The 24,818-nt window shown below is 40.8% G+C and overlaps 1 protein-coding gene across 2 annotated transcripts in view; it reads right to left on the reverse strand.

Moving 5' to 3' along the window:
* The window catches only part of znf385d (zinc finger protein 385D), a 107,784-nt gene that overhangs the window by 12,597 nt on the left and 70,369 nt on the right, over nucleotides 1-24,818 (reverse strand). For both annotated transcript variants that reach the window (XM_042490768.2, XM_042490769.2), the window contains exons 5-6: nucleotides 3,994-4,329; nucleotides 189-370 (exon numbers count right to left, since the gene is read on the reverse strand). In XM_042490768.2, coding sequence (XP_042346702.1) covers nucleotides 189-370; nucleotides 3,994-4,329 — 518 coding nt within the window. The remainder of the gene's footprint in view (nucleotides 1-188; nucleotides 371-3,993; nucleotides 4,330-24,818) is intronic.

Genomic DNA, 24,818 nt, shown 5'->3' on the forward strand with positions numbered 1-24,818 from the left:
TGATAAATAGACAAAATAGTTATGTCAGATAATGATGAAATGCAGTGAAATATTACTTTTCTACTGCAGCATAATAAATCTCCATAACTCTGTGTGCCAGTACAATCTATATCTTTGTCAAACGTGCTCTATGTGCAGGAAATAAAAGTTGTGTCAGAGTTTTCAAAGTGTTCTCGCGTCGCTCTCACCTGTTTTAGCTGAGTCTCTGAGTTGACATGCACATCACACGTCTCACAGTAAAACGTTTTGTTCTGCAGGCCCGTTGATGATTTGGTGGTTGTAGCCAGTTTGCTTTTGACTCCCGGTCGGGGGAAAGACTTGATGGAGCCCACGCCGGTTCTGGCCTCGAGCATCGTCTTGTGTTTCGTACCTGCAGGTTCAAACAGGAAGCAGCGAGGTCAGCACATTAACTTCACCCGCCACATGACGCCTGAAGGACGCTCACCTCTGTTGTCCCTTTCCTGGTGTAAGAAATTATGAGGGTCAGTGTGAAAGAGTTGACTTGTAAATCACCCTAAAACATCCCTGTTCAAAAGAAGAGAACGGTGTTAAACTCACTCATGAAAAATGTCATGGTTCACATAAATCTGCCTTTTTTTGGGATGTCACAGGGCGCTGTTTGCATTGAGGTTTAGCTCAGCCTTTAAGTGACTGTGCTTTCATGTGCAGCCACTGATTTTGTGTGCGGCTCAAAACAGCTTGTGTCACCGTATGCTCTCAAAACAGCACTCATATGAAATTAATTTTCCGGAAATATAATTTTAGTTAATGACAATAAAAGGAGCACAGGCAGTCACCAGAATAACATTTGGGCATTGTCATTTCTGCAGTCCACAGATATGTTACATTTGGATGTTATTTGTTAACCTGGTCTAACTCCCAATTCATCAGATACAGACATTAGGTCAGTGGCCCCCAGCGTCAGAAACTGATGCTCTAGTGGCGATATGAGGCGCACCAGGCGGCAGCATTTTTTGTATAAAGATCGAGAAAGTCCTAATAGAGCGGGCAGGTGAGGTGGATGGGTCAAACAAACTGCAGACTCCGAGCCAGGAGTCCTCTGTTTGAGTCCTATTTGCAACCAAAACTAGAGTTTTTATAATACTAATGTGTACTAGTATATGTGGCACACTATGCTAGTAACAGATGTAACAGGCATTTGTCACGTGGTGTTGCATTATGTTAGAAACAAACATACATATTTTAAGCCAAACCACGATTTTTCTCTTGACCTAACCACTTACTTTTGTTGCCTAAACCTAAGGAAGTGAAACTAAAATTGCGTCTATTTTTCTTTTTTAAATCTACAACCTAAGTTTACTTGGAAAAGACTGTTTGCCTTTAATGAGAAGAAGCTGTGCATTTCCTGTGAAAATATCAGTAAATTTTGAAAAGACAGAATGCAACAATTGTAAAACTGACCCTTTCTGCGGCTGTCCCAGCGCATCATATTTTCCATATAGGGCCACTGACCAACCATCGGTAATTGACGAACATGTTGTATTTGTATCTTTTAACATTTGTAAAGTGATAAAGTTCATATTACATGTACTGAGTCAAAAGAAAATGATGGGTGGTATGAAACCTTGGTACTGCCAAGCAGCAGACAGCAGTAGATTATTGTTTGAGGCCACAAAACGACAAAAGGGAGTATTTTTAATGAAATGTTGGGACATTTCCATCTGTTTATGGCAACAAAAACATGTATTTTAAAGGTGTAGTGTGTTGGATTTAGGGGGATATATCGTCAGAAATGGAATATTATATGAGTATATTTTCTTTAATGTATAATAACCTGAAAATAGGAATCGCTGTGGTGTTTTTACCTTAGAATTAGCTGTTCATACTAACACAGGGCGAGGGTCCTCGTCTACAGACGTGTGTGTTTTCAAGTTGGCTACCGAAGTTTTCCCACATGCTTGGCACACTGAATAAGTTTCAGTTGGTTGCAATCTCCAACCTCTACATACCACAAAATTATACACGCTGGACCTTTAAGCCAAAACATCATCTTTTCTTTACCCTTAGGTGGTTTTTGTGCCTCAACCAAACCACACATTAACCGCACCATTGTCACTGAAAATTGAAATGTAAAGAAAAGTAATGTTTCATAAAAATTTAACATATTTGTGGTTTGCAGAAACACACAATGCCAACATTTATTCTGGGGACTGGGTCAAGGAACAGGGCTATACAGCTACAACTGCTGTGGTGCTTAAAATAGTAATGACAAGGAAAGTTATTTTTTACCCTATTGTGGAGTGAGCTAGCTTCTTTTCAAAAATAAACATACTATCCTGGATATTCACAACATTTCAAATTCGTTTTTTTGTTTATTTGTTTTCTGATTTAGTTGTCCCTCTCGTCCCCCTGTCAGAATGGAGACTGCTCTGTCTATATACTGTATATTTTGGACCTGTCCATGACTGTAGGATTGGCAGAGTAATAACCAACAGGTTATTTCCTCTATATATTTTGTGCTAAAAAAGCAGTTTCAAGTCTCCCTCTGGAACATTGGGGTCACTTGTGTAATCCAGTGTGGACTGATGTGCTTCAGTGTGCCTCTCTGCCACGCCAAAATGTTCTCATCCCAGTGGACGTCTGTGTCTACGTATTCAGCACGTTCTCTCTCCGAGTTCGTCACATGGTGACGTTTGGACCTTCCATGTCAACCTATGATGTTCCCTGATGCTACTGTGGTGATATCAACAAACGCACCTGTGGTGGGATGAAGTGGCACGGTCCATGTGTTTACACACAGCGCCGACCGTCACAGTGGTCGGGTTTAGGAAAAGAGGCACATGGTACTGAGTAGAAAACACACACACACAAATCCACACCAGATGTGAACTCCGGACTCCCGCATAAAAGTCGGTTGTTTGTGGGATCCACCTCTCCACCCCTCTGCCTTATAAGCGCATTCGAGTCCTAATTTGACACGGCAAGGATACCTGAAACATCATAACGGTCACTGACTGACTTTTAGCCTGTGATGAGTTCGGAGTGAGTTACTACGCTCTGGGTCTCTTCTGCATCTGCTACTGACCTTCCACGAAAGCTCATGGTTATGTTTAGGCATCAAAACACATGGCAACCAACGCCGAGACGTCAACAAAACATACTGCTACGGATGCTCAGGTTTAGGCAAAAGAGGCACAAAGCAATGAGTAGAAAAAAACATCACATTCAGACGGGAAGCCAACACCAGACTCCTGCATGAAAGTCTGGGGTTTGTTATAGCTATCCACCACCCCTCCCGTGCGCCCTATGAAAGCCTTTGTGCTCCTTATATATTGTCGTTATGCCATACAGGGGTGTAATCATGTGGACGCAAAAGGTGGCTTTTGGCGTCGGGATTGTACGTCAAAGCGGCTGTATTTGAAGACCTTGGAACGGGAACAGGGAGGCCATGCACATGTTGATAGATTATTTGACGTGTTCTCTTGTTTAAACCTTACATAAAATGTTAGTTATAAAATAATCAAAGGCAGAGGGACCTTCCTGAGCATGAAGCACCGATTGAAGATGACTCAGAGTGTTGTCATTTCCCCATTCTGTGTGTGGGGAATTAGAAATTAGTTTGACACAGTGATTCAGAATACAATCTGTTTTCTAAAGCGAGGCTGTCTCACAATACCTGATCAAGGTTGGATACAAGGTCTCTATGGAAACTGTTGACAGTTTGAAACAGTCGGCAAAAATATAAAAATGTGTTTTTTAGTTCTGACAATTATCGCTGAAGACAGCCAATAAAACTCAATAACAATGACAAAGAACACTTCAGCGCTGACGCGGTGTGATTGTGTAGAAATCCAGCACATAACAACCTTTTCACAAAAAACACCAAGTAAACAACAAAAGTATTTCAACACTGATGCTGTGTTTCATGTGAAATTTAACAACATGAAAAAAGACTAAAGTCATGTTGTTTGTCTTTTATGCAAATACCTCCTAATTACCACAAACACTCAAAGTGCAGCACACGACTCTCACCGCTGTTGTGAGCCTCGAGCTGTGACGCCGAGTTGACCGCCACTTTGCACAGCGAGCAGTACAGAAGACGTCGAGCTTTCTCCTCCTCTGTTTCTGTGTCCGTCTCCGCCTCGGGTTCGGCCTCGGGCTCCACGTCTGGTTCTGAGGGTGAGTTGAGAGTTGAGTCTCCTCCAGCAGCTGAGGTAGTCTCCGGTGCCGGGGCCGCCGTGGTGCTCGGGACTATCGGTGAGGCCGCAGGTGCCGGAGTTGGCGTCGTGAGGGTTGTCAAGGATGCCAAGGGTAGTGCCGGTCTGAGCACAGGGGAGAGCGGTAGAGGCACGGCTCCAGGAACGCCATCTGCAGAGAGGAAATGGATTATTTGTTTTGAATCATGTGGCTCCATTCATAATTTAGTGGCAAAAATGTTTTATTCATGTAATGTTCAACCAACAGGTGGCTGAACATGATTTTTTAGACTTTGAGGTGTTGACGTAGAAGACAAAACATACCAATGAAACAAAAATGCTAAATTATTACCATAGCTGAATCTGAATTAAGGGTTTGTTAGGATTACGTGAAAGTCGGGTCAAAATAAAGTCAGAGATGCTGTGGATTTGCACATGTGGGTGTGCTCATGAGTGAACATTTTAGTTTAATAAACTGCCAAAACCAGGTTCAAAGAGTTTGAGATCAAATGAGGAAGACCAGAACAAGCGAAACAAACAAAAAGCACATGAAGAAAACATCTTCACCACTTTGACAACACCTGGGCAGCATTTAGAAAATAAACTGCAGAGTTGGAAAACATACAGAAATGCTGAGATTTGCACAGAACACAACAGAAATGAGTTACAAGCCACAAACCTTTCCCGGAAACACAGTGTGAGCCAGAGATACTGAACTTATGGTCAACAAGACAAAGTGTGCCAGGTGGCCCTCTGACCATTTTCTAATTCGCAAAGAAAACAAACTAATTCACACTGGAAAAGTTGTTTGCACTTTGAATGTTGATAAGGCATTGAAAGTGCATAAAGAAAGCATCAAGATACAGCTTGTTAATAAAAAAAGGTGCAAGGGCAGCTTCTCCCAGACCTCTGTTAGGGGGTCCAGGCTGAGCCCCCAAAGTCTTCAAATCCTGGAAACGCCACGTACACCTGACCTGTTCGGGGCTGCTGTGACGGCAGCGGCAACAAAAAATATCTGGTTTATTTGTCACATAGGCCAAGTGTCAATTCGCTAAGTTTAGTTAATAAATCAGTTAATTTGTAAAAGAAGAATTTTAAAGAAAGAGTGAGTGCCTGATGAGTTTTGGGAGTTTTAATTTACATTCATTTCATATGATAAATATTAATGTTTGTTTATTAACTGGCCCCAGGCTTTCTGTCATTTTGCAAAAGTAGCCAACAGGCAAAGCAAGTTGAGTATCCCCAGTGTAAGCAGTGTCAAACACCAGAAATCAAACCTGTTTGCAAAAAAATAGCAGCAAAGATGTGAGAGAAAAGCTCCTGCTACATATTGCAAGTGTTTCTGCTTTTCTGAGTGTAAAAAGACAAATAACGAACACATGCTGCTGCCTTCCTCACTGCAAAAGCCATTGTGACGATATAGCGTCAACGTATATGATTATAATACCATGACTGGAAACACTTCCCAATATCCTATTTAAAAAGACTGACAAAATTCAATATTTTTATGTAATCTATCTAAATAAATGCTGTGTTTGGTCTTTCTGTTTTAGCCTCAGGACATTTTAAGCGTATGGGAATACTTATGCTCAAAAGAAATTGTGACTTCATAATTTGGTATCAATATTGACTGTTTTAAACAAAATATGATTATGTTTTTGACGTACTATGACCCACCAACACATCAAATTCTACAAACTTTCGTGCTGGAGTCTGGAGTTTGCTTCTTGTGTGAATGTGTGTGTGTTTTTTTCTACAACTGACCATGATCCTCTTTTGTCTAAACCTAACTATCCGTGACTTTGTTGCCTAATCCTAACCATTGTGACAGTTATGTCAACCATGTCATTTGTTGACATCACGGCATCCCAGAGCGTAAACAACTGATGCAGAAGGACACATAAAATGTCCCGAGTCGACACAGAATCATGTAATAGCTATGCGAGACACAAACCAAGCTGCAGACCACTGTTTGAGACAAACAACAGAAACTGGTTGTGTTTAGTGAATCATCGATGCTCTTCCAGCAGCTTTTTAGCCACCAGACACGAGTGTTTTTGAGCAACCTGTTGCTGTGTTTCAAGCCGGCATTGTGCCACTAACAGCCACTGTTTTACACTAAGACTGCTACATTTCCTGCTGGTATACTGCCACCAAAACTGGGTTTCTTAAGCCAAAACATGATCTTTTCCTAACCATAATCAAGTGTTTGTGCCTAAATCAAACAACATGTTAACCACAGCAATGCTGAAACAATACCAACATTTTTTTTCTAGCCATGGAGTTGAAAAACAAAACAAACAAATGGTCAGGAAACGGCAATTTGCTTTTTAAATGCAAAAAATATGGAGTTACATAAGAATATGACATGATGAAATGACATGGGGCAGGCCATTGCCTACCCAAGTTTATGCGTTGTAAACAAATAGCTCATTTTTACTCGTAGATAGACAGGAACATTTACTCAAGACCAAACTGATATCAGACTTGTTTTCTAGACCACAGACAAATGACCCTAAATTTATTTTTATGATGATAAATATGGAAAAAAAGAAACTATTCCAAGCTCACAAGAAGAATGATGAGTTATTCAGGAGATAATTGATTATGTGCCATGGTATGTAGGCCTGTACATCAAACAAACACAATCTATATTATTGAGACAGACAGCTGCGCAGAATAATCAGACGTCTAATCTACTGTCAGCGCGTGAAATCACATTAACATGTCACACAAATATACTGCTATGGTCTGAGAGAAACCTCTGATATTTTTAGACATGAAGATTGCAGTGAATCAATAAATTTGACTCATAAAACAACAGCACACGTCAGCATATGGAATACAGAAGACTTGCTGCCACGTATACGAAAATTTAATTTTGCCTTGGGAGCGCCACCTGATCGATGCCAGTGCCTCCGAGTTCTCCGCACTCCGGCGTCACAAAATGAAGATCAGCCAGCCAGGAGAGCAGATCAATAGTGAATTATGTCATGCTATTTTTGTGAGCCATTATATATGGTTCTTATTTATCCCAGCGGAGGTGTCGCCGGTTGGCGCCGCAAAAGTTGTATCGTCACTTCTGCTAAAGGTTGAAAAATACATCAGAAGTTTAGGTGTGTTTCTGTTGTGACCTGTGGTGAAAGAAGTACAGATATCCTTTACATAAGAGGAATCACAGAGCGCTTCTGGTCTATTTATTCAAGCTGATGTGTTGAATAACATCCAAGGATTGCAGCTTATTGCACCGACACTCTGGATAAAAGCTTCAGCTAAATGCTCTAAATGTATGTAAATGTATGCATTGTGGGTTTTTTCTCTTTGAGCATTTCAGTGTTTGTGGGCATCCAATCCATTAACCTTTGAAATGAGTTTGAGGCACATTTATACTTGTTGTAATACTCTCCTCTTACAGTTGACTGACTCCAACTGTGAAATTTGCTGCACTTTCATGAAACTCGCTGCCTTCTCTGAATGCAGATCTTTAAAGTAATGACAGGAGCAGGTGGTAAATAAGTTTATAAAAAAAGGACAACTGCATTGAAGTGAAGGAAAGAGCTACAAGAGGGTTTGTTCTAACTACATGGAACAAAATCACAAAACATTTGATAACAAATGCTCTTTTTCGGCAGGGTTGATGAGGAACAAAGTAGAGCATAAACGACAGCGATAAGGGTGTTTGATAGACATGTAAATCACAATCTTCATCATAATACAATATTATATCGATTCTTTGGACAACAAAAAGGTGTTTACTAATATCACAAAGTCTGACACGAAAAATTTTAGAATTACAATTTTAGAACAATGAACTAGCCTTCACAATAAAGCTTTTTATCATCAGAAGAGTGCCTTGGTTTAGCTCCTCTTTTTTCTACGATACAACTTGGATTTGTAATTTGTAATTTGATTTGTAATCAATCAATCAATTTGTAAGTAAATGTTGTGTTAGGTTGCTTTCCATTAATAAAAATTGTGCAAACTGACATTGCGAATATAAAATCTGCCTGACGGAAACACGTCAATTTCGGAAAAAAAAAAACCCTCCCATTTATCACAAAAAAGTTTTTACGCTCACTTGAGGTGGTATTTCAAGCGATTCGGAAAAGCCATATTTCGCACAACCGCATGATACTATGGCTATACGCGGTAGGAACTGGCTCCCTCTGATGATGCAGCAGGCACCACACATAACACATAACTCTTTAACATTTACCTGAAGTTTGTTTAAGATGGAGCTTTTAATTCTAATATAATTCTGGTAAGTTTAATAAATAATAACAGATCATATCATTACACTCCAACACACCATGGTCACATGAAACTGTGTCAGTGAACTATGAGGGCAAAAAAAAAAACAAACCACAAAAAAAGCTGGAAGCAAAAAAAGCGTTCATTAATCGTAATTAAGTAAAATGTTCAATTAATCGTGATATTGATTTTAGGTATGAGGTTCGGACCTTTGCTGGCAGGAAATTTTAGTAACTGGACCTCTTTAAATTTTAGTCGAATAGGTCTACAGTATAGCTACAGTATGTTTGTCATGTTCAATGTCTGACAGAAAATAAATATTTAAACCAAAATTAACCTTGATATCTTCATATTTCACTTCGGAGTAAAAGGGAACCTTTAAGCTTGACAGAAACAGTGATTTAATGTATATCGTTATTTATAGCAATATCGACTGATATGAAAAAAATATCGCGATAAGACATTTTCCATATCACCCAGCCCTAAATTTAAGAATAAAATTTCATCTGCTCATGGAGTATCAGCTGGTCTTCACCTTTTCCACAAGAAAAAACTATATGGACCTGAACTTGTACAGTGCTTCTCTCGTCGTTTTGGACCAATTAAAGTGCTTTCACACTAGAAGTCACATTCACACACACATTTCTACACTGCTGGCCAAGGCTACCATCCAAGGTGCCACCTGCTACTCACTTTTAAATCATACACACACAATCACACACTGATGGCGCAGTCATCAGGAGCAATTTGGGGTTCAGTATTATGCCAAAAGATACTTTGACATGTTGACTGCAGAGATTAAACCGCCAACCTTCCTACAAAGGGACGACGCACTAACTTAACAATGGGTTTATTATTAAAGAAACAAGACAGTACCAGTAAATATAACTGTAGCATTCAAATAAGTGAACTTTCCTAAAGCAAACTGTTACTGTGCTGTCTAGGCTCCACACTCTCATTTTGGGGTGTTGACTGTATTTATGCAGCAGCCATGCCTGCTCTGAATCAGCAACAAAAATATAACCAGCGGCCAAAACAGACAACGCCCTAAAACTCTCACACCTGCACAGACTTTAAATCACGAAACTCAACATTTTTCTTCTCACATCTTCTACTCTGTTAAAGAGGAGCTTCCCACAAGGACATGTTTACATGCTTTAATGGTCAAAAATACTTTATTTTCCTCATACTGTCTGTGTCAATGCTGCAAATTCTCCCACCAGAAATCATCAATAAAAGCTTTTAAAAATACAACCAGCCATGTTCCAGAAGGAATATGTTATCAATTCAGGGGAAACTGAACAATATCAGCAACCAATGGTGCATGTTTCCGTGGTGTTAGCGTGTAGTTTCATGTGGCAGTGAACACTATGTAATGTAGCGTGCCTGGAGAAGATGACCCTATAAGACATCCACTGCAATCTGATGTCACAACACATTTTATCCAAAACTCATCACGTGGTGCCACTCTGTCAGTGAGCCGCGTCTATTTATCAGGCTTTAGGTATCCTTCAGTCTCAGCTGTTTACGCCCTGGGATGCCGTTACGGTGATGTCAATGGAGGAGATGACGTCATGGTGGCATGACGCAGCCAGTTAATGTGATGTCAACAAATGCACATGGTGGGATTAAGTAGCATGGTCCTTATGCTTACACAACAGCGCGGACAGTCATGAATAGATAGTTGGGGTTATGTAACAAAGTCATGGATGGTTAGATTTGGGCAAAAGAGGCACATGGTAAGGAGTAGAAAAAAAAAAACCCACACACATCCACTCACAAGGCGACCTCCAGACTTCAGACCTTCCCACCTGCCATGGTGATCAGCAGCGTTTTTACCTGACGCTGTCCTTCAGAGTTTTATGGGCACGTTGCATGTAGACGCTCCCGGTGCCATTCGGCCGTCTGCCAGCGTATAATAACAACGCCACCAGTTGTGTCCGAGCGCATTTTCATCTGGTGCCATCCAGCCATGTTCTGGTTGAATGTGGAAGGTAGCTTTTGGCGTCACGCTTGAACGCCAAAAACATTAACAGAGCGGTGCTATCTGACGAGTTTGGAGTGAGAACAGGCTGTCTGAGGTCATCTTGTGGCCATAGGAATTACTTTTATGTATGTTTTTTTGACGTATTGTATGTTTACCTCATTATTTAAAAGTTATACATATATAGGCGTGTTTGTGTGACAAAAAAACAACAAAAAAAAACAGGGAAAGCTTAATGAGATGCACCATACAGCCATTTTCTGCTACTTAATCAAGCCACAGTAGCAGCAAGCTTAGTAAAGCAGCCCACACGTCCCCTAAAGCTACATACTCCAGCTTCTCCTGGGAGATCCTGAGGACAGATGGGATGTATAATCCCTCCAGGGGTCGTCCTCTGATTCACCTCCCACTTGGACTTCAACCATCTGAACCATCTAAACTGACCCCTTTCAGTGTGAGGGAGCAGCAGTTCTACTCTGAGCTCCTTTCAGTCTGAGCTCCTCAAATTATCTATAACACAGCTTTCACAACAAAAGTGCAAGTTCAACAATGTGCAGAGCAAGGCCATTATTTCCAACAGAGAGAGATGCTGTGCTCTCTCGGGCAGCTGTGCGAGCCATATCAGCACACTCGACACTGACTTTCCAGCAGGGTGTGCAGCAAAAAGTCAACTAAATACTCTGACCTCCACAACATGCATCCAATGGGATTCGGGCTTTGGTAAGAGGAGGAAGTTATGATGGCGACAATGTTTCTGAAAAGAAGAATAATGTAAAAATGAATTCAGAGTTCTGTAACTCTACTCTCGGGTCCTCCTGGGACTTACTGGGCAGAAGATATCAGAGGACGGTGATGGCAGGTTGTCAGAGTTATACTATGACCTCACACAATCTATGTGTTCATTTTGCATTTGGTCCACAAGCACTGTAAGGGTAAGCGCATCCATTTTGGATGCTCTTTCGTGCAATACAGCTGATGGTTGGAACATCAACAGCTAAATCCGACTTTCGCCACAACCTCGCCCTCTTCAAAACAACGGTCCAGTTCATCGTCCTCATGCTGCAGACTCAGCACCAATCCAATAAATGATAAAGTGGATTATACGGTGTGGTCAATGAAACTACATCCAGCAGCTGTGATGCATCTCTTTACACTCTGTCAGTGTTGCTGCTGCAGTCCTTTTATGCTATTTAGACGCCCCCCCCGGCCGGATCTGTCCATCACATGACCAGATGACCTCAAGCAAGGGCGTCTATTGATTACTGTTGACAGCAGAGGATTGAGCGCCGGTGATGCAATGTGGTGCAGCTACTGTTTGACCTCTACCTTTATGTCTGTTTTTGTTTTCGTCAGTGTTTGAATGAAACTAAGTACATTTATTGAGGTGCTGCACTAAATATTCAATGTGCTTGTACTTCTTAATTAAATTTTTTGCAACTTGATGTACTTCTCTACATCTTAAAGACACATATTGTATGTTTTACTGCACTGCACTTGTCTAACAGCTTTTGTTAATTTCAGATTGACTTTTTTAAACCCCTCTCTGTCCACAGAAAACAATGTGTCTCCAGATGTGCTGAATGTTTGTTAAAAACTGCAAGGATGAAATGTTCTTTATGTGGAGAGAAAAGTCTTAAGATTCTTCTTGAGATAAATAAACAGTTTGAAACCCTCTTGGATGAGCCGGAAATGCATCGTCAGAAAGCTGAAAACAGGGCTGTTTTTTTTTTTTTTTTTTTACTTTTTAGAGGTTTGAGGTTCTCAGAGGGCAGCCATGTTACAAACATACGATGATCTCATAGAATATGATGCCCTGCTGTAAATAAAAATACCCAACAGTATAAATAGGATTTAAAAGGAGCACAACCATAAACATCTAAAGCAGTCAAATGCAACACAATAATGCAACAGTAATATAGATGCCTGTTAATCCATTAAGAAAGACTGCAGTATTAGAGGGTGATCATACCGAGACGTGTCACTAGCAAAGCTTCGCTGGCAAAACCACTGTTTTCCTATGGCACCGACACCTTTTTCTGTTGGCTTTCTCTGGTGGTTTGTCAATGTCACTTTGGGTGATGCGCATGCAGTATGTGGGCAGTATGTACCCAGGCACACCTTGCTGTTCCAGATGTGATCGGAGGTGTTTTTTGAGCGTTCGCACCTACTGCAATGCATCTAGGTGTGATCGCCCCTTTAGTCTGCAGCGACTTACTATAGAAAACTAGCAATGCAGCTGCAGAAGGTGTGGAGGAGGTCAGAAAAATCTTTGAACTTCATGCTGGATGAGAAAAGGGGCTTAAACAACAAGCTTGCTACTTGACTTGATGGACAAAGTCAACAACTGAAGAACCTTGTTAAACAGAAGAAAAGGATCACCAATGGCAGAGAGTGGATAATTGATATCCTGTAATGATACACAAGAACAGATGATTTAATCGCAAGTGGACTGGACTCCAAACACCGAACACAGGACTATGGCCAGAGCTAAAGACGGGACGCCTCATAAGAGGAATCTGGAACAGTAACATGGCGGACTCTGTAGAAGAGGACCCGCTCTGTATGTAGATACAAGCAGTTCATCTAAGACGATGAAAACAACAATTCCTAGTTTCAGATAATTATACACAAATGAAAACACGGTTATAAACATTTAATTATATAACATTTCTGCTAATGTATCTCCCGAAATCCTACACACCAGACCCTAAAGTAAATTCTGCTCATAACACTCACATAGTTTTACTTAATTAATGTTTTGAATGAAGGATTTTTACTTCTAGTATTAGTACTTTTATTTAAGTAAAATAACTCCTTCAGCAGTGGGCCTAAACACTGTCTGATCTAAAGAAGAACATCTGGCATGAAATGGCCATTATTCCAGGCCGTTACACTCAACACCATGACTGGAACATTTATTTAAAGTCTCTGGACTCTTGAGAAGGGGACCAGTGACTTCAGTTATTAGTTGTGCGTAATTTATGTTCTGTTTAATTTGAGCTGAGGCTCAATATGCTACAGGCAAGAGCCAGTGAATCCACCCAGTTCTCCCAATCCACATAATATAACAACTGCCACGCTTAAATTTAACAAGATGATAGTGATCTGAATACAAAAAAGAAGACGCACTCACATTTGGATTTCAGCTAAAGCAAAACACATTTTCAGGTATGTTGGCAATCAGTGTTGATCAATCCCTGATGGTTTAAAAGCCATCACCAACCTGAGTGTGACTTTACAATATCACGTCCCATCAAGCCTAAGCCATTACCACGAGAACAATAATTAATCTGTGAACTATTTATGATGTGGCTGACCTTGTCACTCTTGATGAATAATGTTTATGCCACGAGAAGAGCGGCAGTGACCTCTTTGCTCCCTGCAATTAGCAACCACCTACTCCCAGTCGGCTCCGGTGTGCCAGACATCAAAACAACCTGAAATCACAGCGATTAACTCACTCGATCTCACCGAGGCTCACCGGCGAGCAAAAAGCTGCCATCACACCTGCTTCTCTGGGCAGCTTTTCAATGGCACGGTCACCGGGCTGAGTGCAGATCCAGAAAAGTGCAAGTAAAGATTTGGTGTTCATGTGAGCCTGAGAGTTTCTGCCTGTGAGTCGTCACTGAACTTTGGCAGAAGTTCTTGACATATGCGAGCTAAAATAAATGCACCATCAGAGTAAACTTAAAGTGGTAATCGGAGATTCTCTGGCGATTATATTTTCGTGTTTGCTGTGCTGTTTTTTCTGCCAACTGTCACAGATTGTTTTTGTTTCTTTTTGTACATGACCCTCATTTTTCCTCTTTCATTTATCAACAGCTGAATGGTAAAATCTTCGTCATTTTCTCACCAAGCCAATGTTTTCCTGGCAAAGTACGACTCTGCATTGACCCGGCGTTTTGAACAGCAAACACCAGTTGGGGAGAGTAAATTGTCTGGGAGCTATTATCAAGGAATACTCCAACATTTTGGCAGTCGGCTTGTTTTCTCTGAAACGTGGAGTGTGAAGATCGATATCAATTTCATTTTTATGAATTCAGTAGAGAGATTGCTCCATGATTTGTTTAGCCAAACTTTGTGCAGAAATTGGAGGGAGGGGGAAAGCCTCCCAAACCAGGAGAGATGCCTTCCAACACTTTGAATATTGAGCACAAAACATTTATCTTCACCCTGGAAACAGTCGCTTCACATCTTATTAAAATCGTATCTCAAGGTCCATTAACTAGCTTTTCACTGAGCTTACTGCATCTCACAGTCCTCATCAGTGGATGGAATCTGCTCAGCTTGTTTATTTTGCTAAAAACAGTCAATCAAAGAATCATGTAGATGTTGATCAAAAGTGTAAACAAGAAAATGGCAGTCTTTGGTGTGTGGTCAAAAAAGTGTTTCGACAACTCTAAGGTGTTATTTACACATCATGCAAAGGGCGAATTCAACATTAAAATACAATTATTCTCTTCCTTAATATTCAACAAACTGCCCTCAATGTCTGATAGCATCACACAGGCACCCCATAATGTATCGTCAAACACGTTGTGCAGTGTGGTTCATGTTGTGAGCAGTCACAGTTTGGTTTGACCACAACAAAACTACTTGATTAGGTTAACATTAGGACAACATAAGTACATATATTTATCATGAGTGACGTCAGCATGCAGCGAGTGTACATAGTTTGCACAGTTTCATGTGAAAACAGTGTTGACTTCTGCTTTCACAAGGGAGACAAGTTCTGGTCTCCTGTATGAAAGTCTGATTTACGTGGACGTTTTTGCTCTCCAGCACGGCCACCGAGGGTTTAAATTGGCTGTAGTTGGAAGCCTGATGCATCTCATGAGAATGCTGAAGGCGCCTTAGGTATCAATGTCATATGAGTTGTGACAAAGTAGCGATAATTGATGCTTTGGGAATAAGAATGGGCTGAGATATTACGTGTCGAAAAGGCAACATTTTTTTCTTTTCCAGAACGAGGTAGATTTTTCTGAGTTTTGACACCACGAACAAAAGCATCAACCAATCGCATCTTACAGAACGGACGTCCCATCACAACACATTATTGGTGGGCCTGTTGCGTTTGTTGGAATTGTGCATTGCTGGCAGTATCAAAAGTTTTAATGCTAAATATTTGCAGGCAAGTATTTCATATTTTTCAAGTAATTTATTTGTCAAGCCACTGGTGTGTAAAGGCTAGTGAAAACACGGTTACTTTTGAAATTTAATAGGATCCAGATGACTGGTTATTCATGTGTAATGTAATAAGTACTGAAACTATTTTAATTTATCATCAAAGTTATGTAACTTACTACATTTGATTACTTTTTAAATACTTTTCTAACAAATACTGTGCAATAAAGCTTAATTGCCCAGAAATAGACTGTATCAAATGAAAGTGTTCCTGCATGGAAAAAAGATTCAAAGCAACAGAAACTTACTAAAAAAAAAATAAATGAATTCAAATGCAACCCCTTTGTAATCACCAACATTTTGAATAATAACTGTTATTTAATTACATATTTTCTCAGTAACTGTAACTGACTGCAACTGCATTATTTTGCAATTTAATTACATGTAACTAGTTACTCCTTAACACTGGTGAAGGCCTTAACTCCCAGCAACAAAGTGAATAACTGTACTTCCCAAAAAGTCAAACTATTTCTTTGAATGGCTTGTAAACACAGCTCTGGAGCTGTTCAAAGATGTTTTCGACACAGCTATTTTCTCATGCTTAGCTTGACTTAACCTGTCAAGAACCTCCCCTGTGATGAATGTACAGAGATAAAATTAATACAGAGCGTCTCGTCTAAAAGCGCCTCCATGTGCAAGCATATTTTCCAACATGGCAGAGTAATCTTCTCATTGTAGTGACAGTAAAGACTCCACAGCAGTATAATCTCTGTATGATAGAGTGAGGAAAATTAGTATTAATCAACAAGAACGAGAAAGGTTTAGTCTTTATCTGCCTACTCATCTCAAAGTCTGGTTGGAGGGGCCATCCCATGATAAGACATGCTTGTCTTTGCCCTTGTGTTGGGGTGAACCCATCAACCACGGTGTCATTAAAGAGCCATTTTCTGTTGGAAGGGCAGGTGATTAAAGTGTACTTTGGCTGGTCTAGGACGCTGTGCACTCTGGGAAGCCTCCAGTAATCCATATCCCCAGTCAGTGTGACCTAACTGGCTCTGCGAGGCCCAGTTAAGAACTCAATCCCCTCTCATTAATGGAGGTAATGACTGTGATCAATCTAAAGTTGGTATGGTCGAACGGGGCCCCGACAGCAAACTACGAGGAGAGAGAAGGAGACGGAGCGGCCAGGTAAAAGAAGGGAGAAAAAAAAACAAGAACAAAAGAGGATGGATTTGGAAAACTGAGAAAGATGGAGTAGGAAAAGAGTTAAATGAAACTGGAAAAGTAAGCAAACTTTGGGGAAGCAACAGTGGAAAATCAAGCGTGTGAAATAAGGAGGAAGAAAAAGGGGAGGTAGGTGAGGGATGTGAGAAGGTGAAAGGAGATAGATAACATAAAAAGAGAGTAATCGAGTATGGGACACAATTAAAGAGAGCGAAACTGAGAGGGTGGGAGTGGTGAAGGTAACAAAGAAAGAGAGAATCAAGAGAAAGGTAGACTAGGACAGGTGCTGCGACCCTCGGAGACAGGACACCGCCTCTTTTCTTTCCTCCATTTGTACCTCAGCCTCTCCCGACTTCCCCCTGAGATCTGCTTTGGCGATAGACAAGAAACGCTGCACTGAAATCTTTCCACTCTACTTAGACTTTCAGACAATCACAGGTCTCCCCTGAGATCTGATTACCTTTCTCAATGAAGCTGGATTAAGCGCTTTAATTAAAATGATTGGGCCTTATTATATGCTGTCACAACTTAAAGGACAGAAATCCCTCATGGCTCTTGAGTTCTGTCAAATTTAATTCGACGTCTGTGACCCCCCCCCTCGGCTTGTCAGTATTCAAAGCGAGTAAATGAGAAAAGAGTCACGGTTGAATATTCCTCGAATAAAAGATTGATAAGGTGAAAAATTTGCATTCACAAATAAGTGTGCATCGATGCTTGCAATCATCTTTTTTGTGGAAGGGGAAAAAAAAAAAGAAACATTATCTCAGATATTTAACAGTGGCAGGAGTCATTGAATTGAATTCACACTGATTTATCTCTTTCCAATTTCATCCGAAAGCAAATGATCCGCACCTAATTTCTGTTGGGAAGTTTCTGCGGTTACACTCCGCCATCCAAAATCCCCACAAATGAGAACATTTGCGGCTCCACGCAGGTATGGAGCCAATCTAATCACACACTCATCAGGTTTGCTGCTGTCTCTGACGTCTGTCTGTAAGCGCTTTTTCCGACTCAGCGCGTATGAACGGAGACTTAGACACAAAGGCAGGTTTTTTTTGAGTAGAGAAGGGTGGGGTGGGGAGGGTGGGGAGGGTGGGGAGGGTGGCGGAGGGCGCCGGCAGCCGATGGGGACCTGAGGAGGAAGGCTGTGGAGGAAAAAAGCCTTAGCTAGCCTCCTGCCTCCCTGCAGCCTGCTCCGTTGTACAGCTGCTGTCAGTGCTGGCATGGCTCCCCTGACAATCTGCTCTTTAATAGCTAATATCAGGGTACATTTCCTCAGGCACTGGACTGGAACTGAGAGATGGCGGGCTGTGCTGTGGGCATTTCTCTCTCTCCCTCTTTGCCTTTCTCGCTCTATCTCTGCTCTCTCTGGCGCTGGTGGAAGGACACACAAAAACACACACACACACACGAGCAGACTTGACAGGCGGCCGCTGAGTCACCCGGCTAATCTATACTATCTCGCTGTGTCCAGCTGTCCATCCATCTCAGGACACACACAAGTTCAGCGACGAGGTGGAGAACTCGTGCGCTCGGTAAATTTTATGAAATCTACCCTGTGATTACGGGCTTTCACGCAGACTCATTATTCCACAACGATGCACTTTTGTTTTTCACACAACAACTTTAACTGAGCAGATGGACTTATGGAGTCTAAATGAAGTTTCATTCCACCATGAATTTCTTCCATTTTGTTGTTTGAGAAGTTGTCTGTTTCAGAATTTCAACCAGGCAGTTTGTTTTCTGCTTGGATCTCTTGTTACAGAGACTTTTCTTAGATAATATAGAAGAAAACCTGGAAAATACCATAAACATCATACCCGAAATTAACTGAATTGACCTTTATCTTCCTTAATCAACTTTCTAGTTTTAATTTTCAGACTATTTTGGAACATAAACAAACATAAATCCCTCTGACTAAAAGTCTTTTGACTTGAGATGACAGGTTGATGAACAGAGTGGAGGTGAGGTGGATGAGTCAAACAAACTCTGGACTTTCACCTGGGAGACAGCTGTCCATCTCCCCTATGAAACCAAAATTAAATTGAGTGTGCCAAAAACTGCAGTTCCCCTATTGGCCACTTGAGGCTGGCTCCGAATCAGAGTCAACTCCCATAAAAATGCCCAAACTTGCAGCGGAAATACACATATTTACAGCCTGGTACAGCCTGGTTTTTGTCTCTATAGATAATTCATGAAAACTGTTCAGGGGGTGAATTCACATTTTATTAGGCCTAAAATTACGTATATTGAGGGGCAGATCTGCTTGAGTGACAGGATGTCTGCGGGGCCTCACCTCAGTCTATATGAGTCCGATTCACCCCTCACTCCTCCACATTTTCAACCTCTCATCCAAATATCGTCTAAGTTTATGTTGAAAAGAGAGTAGATGCATCTAACAAGCAGACACTGTGCATTTCCTGTGAAAACATAACTTTATTTTGAAACAATAATGCAAGTCCCGAATGTAAATTGACTTGCCGTCCCTGAGCAATCAAAATCGACATTGAAAGGGTACTTAGCATCCGAGTTTGATGTGTAGGGCCACTGAACGAGGGTCAGTATTTGACGAGAAGTGACAATGTGCTGAGAGGTCACCCGGCTCATGAAATCGATTTTACACTTGATACTCTGCTCATGGGTCTTAAAGAGTATTATTGCATTAAAAAAACTAACTTTGTCTTGGAACAAAGTCTTCCACCAGGTTTCCACAACTGTAATGTCTTAGATGTAACTGGAGAACTGAGTCTTCAAACTACAAAAATAAATACGAAACAAATATGACAGTGTAACGTGTCAGTGTAACTTAACAGTTGTGGATTAAACTTGGTATCTTATGTTATCTGAACTTTAAAAAGTTGGTGTCACATTTTCAAAACTCTTGAGACGACTTTGAAATAATTAGCTTACTGAACTGACATTTTTAAAGCAGCAGGGAGGATTATCAATATTTAAGTTGAACCACATCAAAATGTTTTACAGTGCATCTCTACAAAAATAACAGCCGCCACATCAACAAAAAACCCACAGCTCTTGAACAACAAAATCAGATCCTTTTCTGAAACAAAATTAGGCAATCACCTTACATTGTTCCCGACATGGATATGGATATGGATATGGATATCACAGACCCAACATGTTTTTCGCTCGTAATTTTGGAGCAAAACAAACCCATTGAAAGCCCACTCTGCAAAAGCAAATAGAGCTTTCCCTCCCTGTTGTTTCTGCCTCCTCACTACAGCCATTACTCTTCCCTGAACTCTGCTTTTCATTAGAGCGAGTTCGGTGCCACTGATATACCGTCAAATACTTCAGCCTTAGAGATAATGCAGCATTTACCCGCCTCGACAATTAATTCTTCTGACATCTGAACACATTAATATTCATTACCCAGGGCCACTTGTGACAAACCGCCACCCCCGCGCACTGTAGATATGATAGTGAGATGGTGCAGAAATGTGCCTTTTTTTTAAGGGCACTGAAATGATTAATAGCCATTTGTCTGTTTGGATATGATGGCTTGTTGTCTCTTGAGGTCTCTGCCTGTGTATAAATGTGTTTACAGCTTTGTGTGTTTTGTCAGGGTATGTTTAATGTCATGGCTGTGTAGAGTCCATTACAGATGGGCATCTCAGTGCAGGTACGGTGGGCGGAGGTCTGTGTCTGAATCCCATCTGTTTAGCACTATAGTTATCGAGCACACTGGGAACAGCGGTGCATAAAGAAAGAAAGCTATAAATGCCAGTATTCACCCAATATGGATGCAAACACTGAAATTTTACAAATTAAAGCTGAATTCACGCTTGAAATAGCTTGAAGATATGAAAAAATCATCTTATTTCTCACTTTCTGACACGATCATATCGTATTATTCTCTATCAGCATGTTCAGTCAAGGCTTTAATGTTCATAGTCAAATATTTACACCAAAGGCTCAAACACCCATCTCGCTAAAAATCACTTTGAGATCTCCTCCAGAATTAAATAATAAAGTAAATCTATGGGGTTTTTTTTGCTGTTGTTTAGCTGCAAAGCACGGCTCTGCATTGATACTGAAGAGTGATCTTTTCATTTAAAATCCAGTGTGCTGGAGAACAACACAACAAATATGTGTCAGCTGCTTTCTGGCTGCTGTAAATCATTTGAACATTTGCAATATGAAGCGCAGTCTTTAAAAAAAAGACAAATGTGCTTATTTTTCCACCCTTAAAATCAATGCTAGCTTTCTACAGATGCTCGCCAGGAAAAGTTACAAACACAGGTTTTGCTTTTATCAGAATAATCAGTCAGCAAACACAGCTGTCCCCGTTTGTCTTGATTGACGGCCTCTCTGTGATTAAAAGTGGGATTTTAAAAAAAAAAAGTCCAATACAACAAATTGGGACGTAAAATAGACCCAAAAGAGGAAAGGTAAGGCCAGCAATGACTATGTTAATTCTAAATATAAGCAATGGTGATCAGATTTTACTATGAACCAAAATATTCACCATTGTGAAAAAAAAACAAACAAAAATAAATTATTGACAATTTTGGGACCGTGTAACCACCAATTCAGATGAGGTGTTCCAATATCAGCATCATTTTTTTTCCAACCTTGTTGTGGGAAGCCTTGTGGCCCACATGAGGTGTTCGCCAGAATTACCCAATGGCAGCAAAAATAAAATAAACTAAAAAACAATGGACGGCCAGCCACATGACCTGAGAAATGTACTGATCTAAACTAAGAATTGGCTAATGTTTGTGTATGCCAGGACTTGCACAGAAATTGAAATGCCAAAAGAGAAGGGAGAAGAAAAAGAGGGAGCTGAAAATGGCATTAAAACTCCCCAAAATAATGTAATGGCCGAGTTTTCAGTCAGCTCAAAAAGCTGCTCCCAGCCAAACTCAAGAGGCAAATAATAGCCAAGAAGCCAAAGTTACAGCTATAATTTCTAGTCAAGAGATAAAGCATCAGTGACACAGCCATAAGGCCCTCCACCACCTGGAGAAAGAGGATGACAGTGCTTGTGTACCGTTATTACTGAGAAAGTCTCTGTTTACACGCAGTGATATGAGTACAGAGCAAATATGAGGAGGGCCCAGCCATTTCAGCCCTTTCTGTTGTGCTTGACACCTCAAAGATGGCAGCCAAAGGGTGCATTACATCACCTGACAGCTCTCTTATGGTAAATGTTCACAAACTGCAGCGTGGATTAGCTCAGTAGATGCCTAAGTGAAAATTGCTCCACTTAACTGTTTGACATTTGATTCGCAGCTTAGTAACTCTGTGGGATGCGAGGCAGAATGCTGCCAGGTGTAAAGCTCTCGAAATAACATAAAGACTGGAGAGTGACCTCTGCGAGGTTAAGTGTATAGAATTAAGTACTTGTTAATTCCGTTTTCTCACCTCATTTTGAACTCAGCCGAAGATCATTATTAAAAAATAGTGGCATTTATCAGCCTAAATCACCCGCACATTGCCTCTGAAACATGATATGAATACCTGGATGGGCACCCGTTTAATGGCTGTGTTTTCACCTCGAGCAACCTTTAAGCGTCAAGCATGAATAGGTCAGACTTGACAAATAGGTCATGGTACACGATGAGCTCCAGAAATGTGCTCCTCATTTAAATACTTGTGGAACATTGGAAGAAGGCATGGGCAGAAGTAAAATTAATCCCAGAGTGCGGTTGCTCAATGTGTTTCCAATTCCTTTAAAAAACGTCTATTGTTACAGTTAAAGGGGAAGACTTTCATTGGGCCAATTCATGACATAATAACGGGCAGCTTAAAGAATATTACAGTGCAGGAGACGGAGGGAGCAGAGCTCTTCAGCAGCACTTTCAGCTGCCAAAAACGTTATTCACAACAGGACCAATATGAAACACAGCAGATAAAATAATTTAAAATAATCTGCATCTGGTTCCTGTCAGATGCTGCAAGTTGCAGTCCGTGTTTGTTTACTTTTTCAACATGCTTTAAAGCAGGAGTTCCACCGAGAATAAGAATGTTTTTCGGCAGACACCTGGCCGAGATAACCGGATTTAAACAGCCACCTGGCTGCAACGTTATGAATATTAAGTTACACACATTCAGCGTACAACAATGTGCACCAGCAAAAATGTAATTAAAAATGGGATAATAGGCAATGTGCAAAGTATAAATCCAAAATAGAAAGCGTGAGTTTTAGAGCACCTGGTTATATAAGTTGCAATGTTCTTCGCAAAATGCCTGCGAATTCAAGACTTCGGTACGCTTTGGACAAACTACTTCATACACCAACAACATCTCGAGGTGTACCTGCTCTGAATGGCCACAGACAGGAGGAAAGTCCTGCCGTCACGTCCTCCCCCTGGCTGCCTCCATGATCGTTCTCCAAGAACTCTCTGGCTTTTGCGTGTCTTTGCAATGTCAACGCGATGAACAGTACAAACATGTGATAATGGCAAACCCTTTCAGAGAGTCTCTCCTCAAAGGCATTCATGGTGCTGCACTCACAAAGAAAAGGGTGACAACAGTATTTTCATAAAGAATAAAAAAGAGACTTTGAGAGAGAATTAAACTTCTGTCTCACTCAAGGTGAGAGGAAGCTCCAGCTACACTCGAAGAATAAAGAACTCAGTTGTGAGACCAACAGCTTTCAGCCTGTGGCTTTCATCATGGTTATCAGGGATGGAGGCGATTTTTTTTTTTTAGTAATAAAAAAGTTTTCAGTTTTTTCTGTGGTTTTCTACGGAAAATGAGAATTCATATTATTATGTTGTTAACTCAGAAAAAGAAGCCAACATTTTTATGAAAACTTTTCTCAGAATTGCGAGATAATGAAAAAAAAGGTAGTTTTTTTTGAGTCAGGCTGGTCTCACGCAATGTTCATACATTCTCTATGAAAAGTAATGCACCAAAATTCATTTGTATCCCACGTAATCATGAGCCGGTAATTCATGTATAACCCATGTATTTTGGAAGGGTAGGATCATGTGATGCTAAATTATTGAAATATATCAAAGAGCTCATGACCACAGCCTCAGTGTGTGAATAAGTACACTTTGGTGAGCAGTGTTATGTCTAGAGCTCATATTGTGAAAAGTGCAAGCTAATGTGCTGTTGTAGGAGGCTATGAAGTTTGCCATCTTGGTTCAAACTACGGGGCCTCCGTGTTATTATCTTATAACCCTCATAAATATGCGCAATGCTTGCAAGCAGCAGCCAGCAGACAGGTGATAGTTTAGCGGATCAACTGATGTCCCGTACGGCAAAACAGTGTTGCATAATTAGTGTGGCGCTTGAGACGGTTTGGGCTTTGCTGCACCTGTGAAGGTGTGTGAGAGAGACACACAAACAGCACATGAGCAGCTCAGGAGCAGCAGAGCTGTGTGCCCCTAAATGAAACCAAAACATGGTAGAAAGTCTCAGCATAGTTAATTACATGACTATTTTAGTCCAAACATTTACCTGTCAGTGTGGCAGATAGCCTTATCAGATTTATTCGCCAAACAAGAAATATACCCGCATTTGGTATTTGGTGGGTGTTTATTTCAGATCCTGGTAACGTCACTTACATTAATTATGTAACTGTATGTTAAGGACGTAACGTCATTCTTTGGGCACTCATTTTTTGGATTTCATACTAGCTGCTGTGTGAGCATTTTTGTAGGTTACATATGAACTGTTATATAAGGATACGTTGATTTACTGCATTATGTTTCTGTACCTACAAGCACGCTGGTCTCAATAAAATTGTTCTTTATACTACAAGTGTTGCTGCAGTTTTTACCTCTTCATATATAAAAAGTTAAATCCACCTCATTTCTGCTGTCTCAGTGAGGGTTTAAGGCACTTTAGCTGCATTCAGACAGTAAACAGCCCTGGATTTTGTTGACTAAGCAGCCACGTTTTTTCATACAGCGCTGCTGTCTGTCTGAACGCAGCCTTCGATGATCCGACAAGCATTTTGTTTGAAGCACACTGAGGCCCTACCTCATTCGTCTAAAATTCAATATATAAGCACTGACTGAGTCGGTGGCCAGCCATCGGCAGACCAGCCAACACAGGGTTGATATGATCAGCAGTGAGTCCATCCAACTCCTAAAGTGATTGCA

Source organism: Plectropomus leopardus, chromosome 11 (assembly GCF_026936395.1).
Source record: "Plectropomus leopardus strain MGB_pleo_1.0 chromosome 11, ASM2693639v1, whole genome shotgun sequence".
NCBI classification, from domain to species: Eukaryota; Metazoa; Chordata; class Actinopteri; order Perciformes; family Serranidae; genus Plectropomus; species Plectropomus leopardus.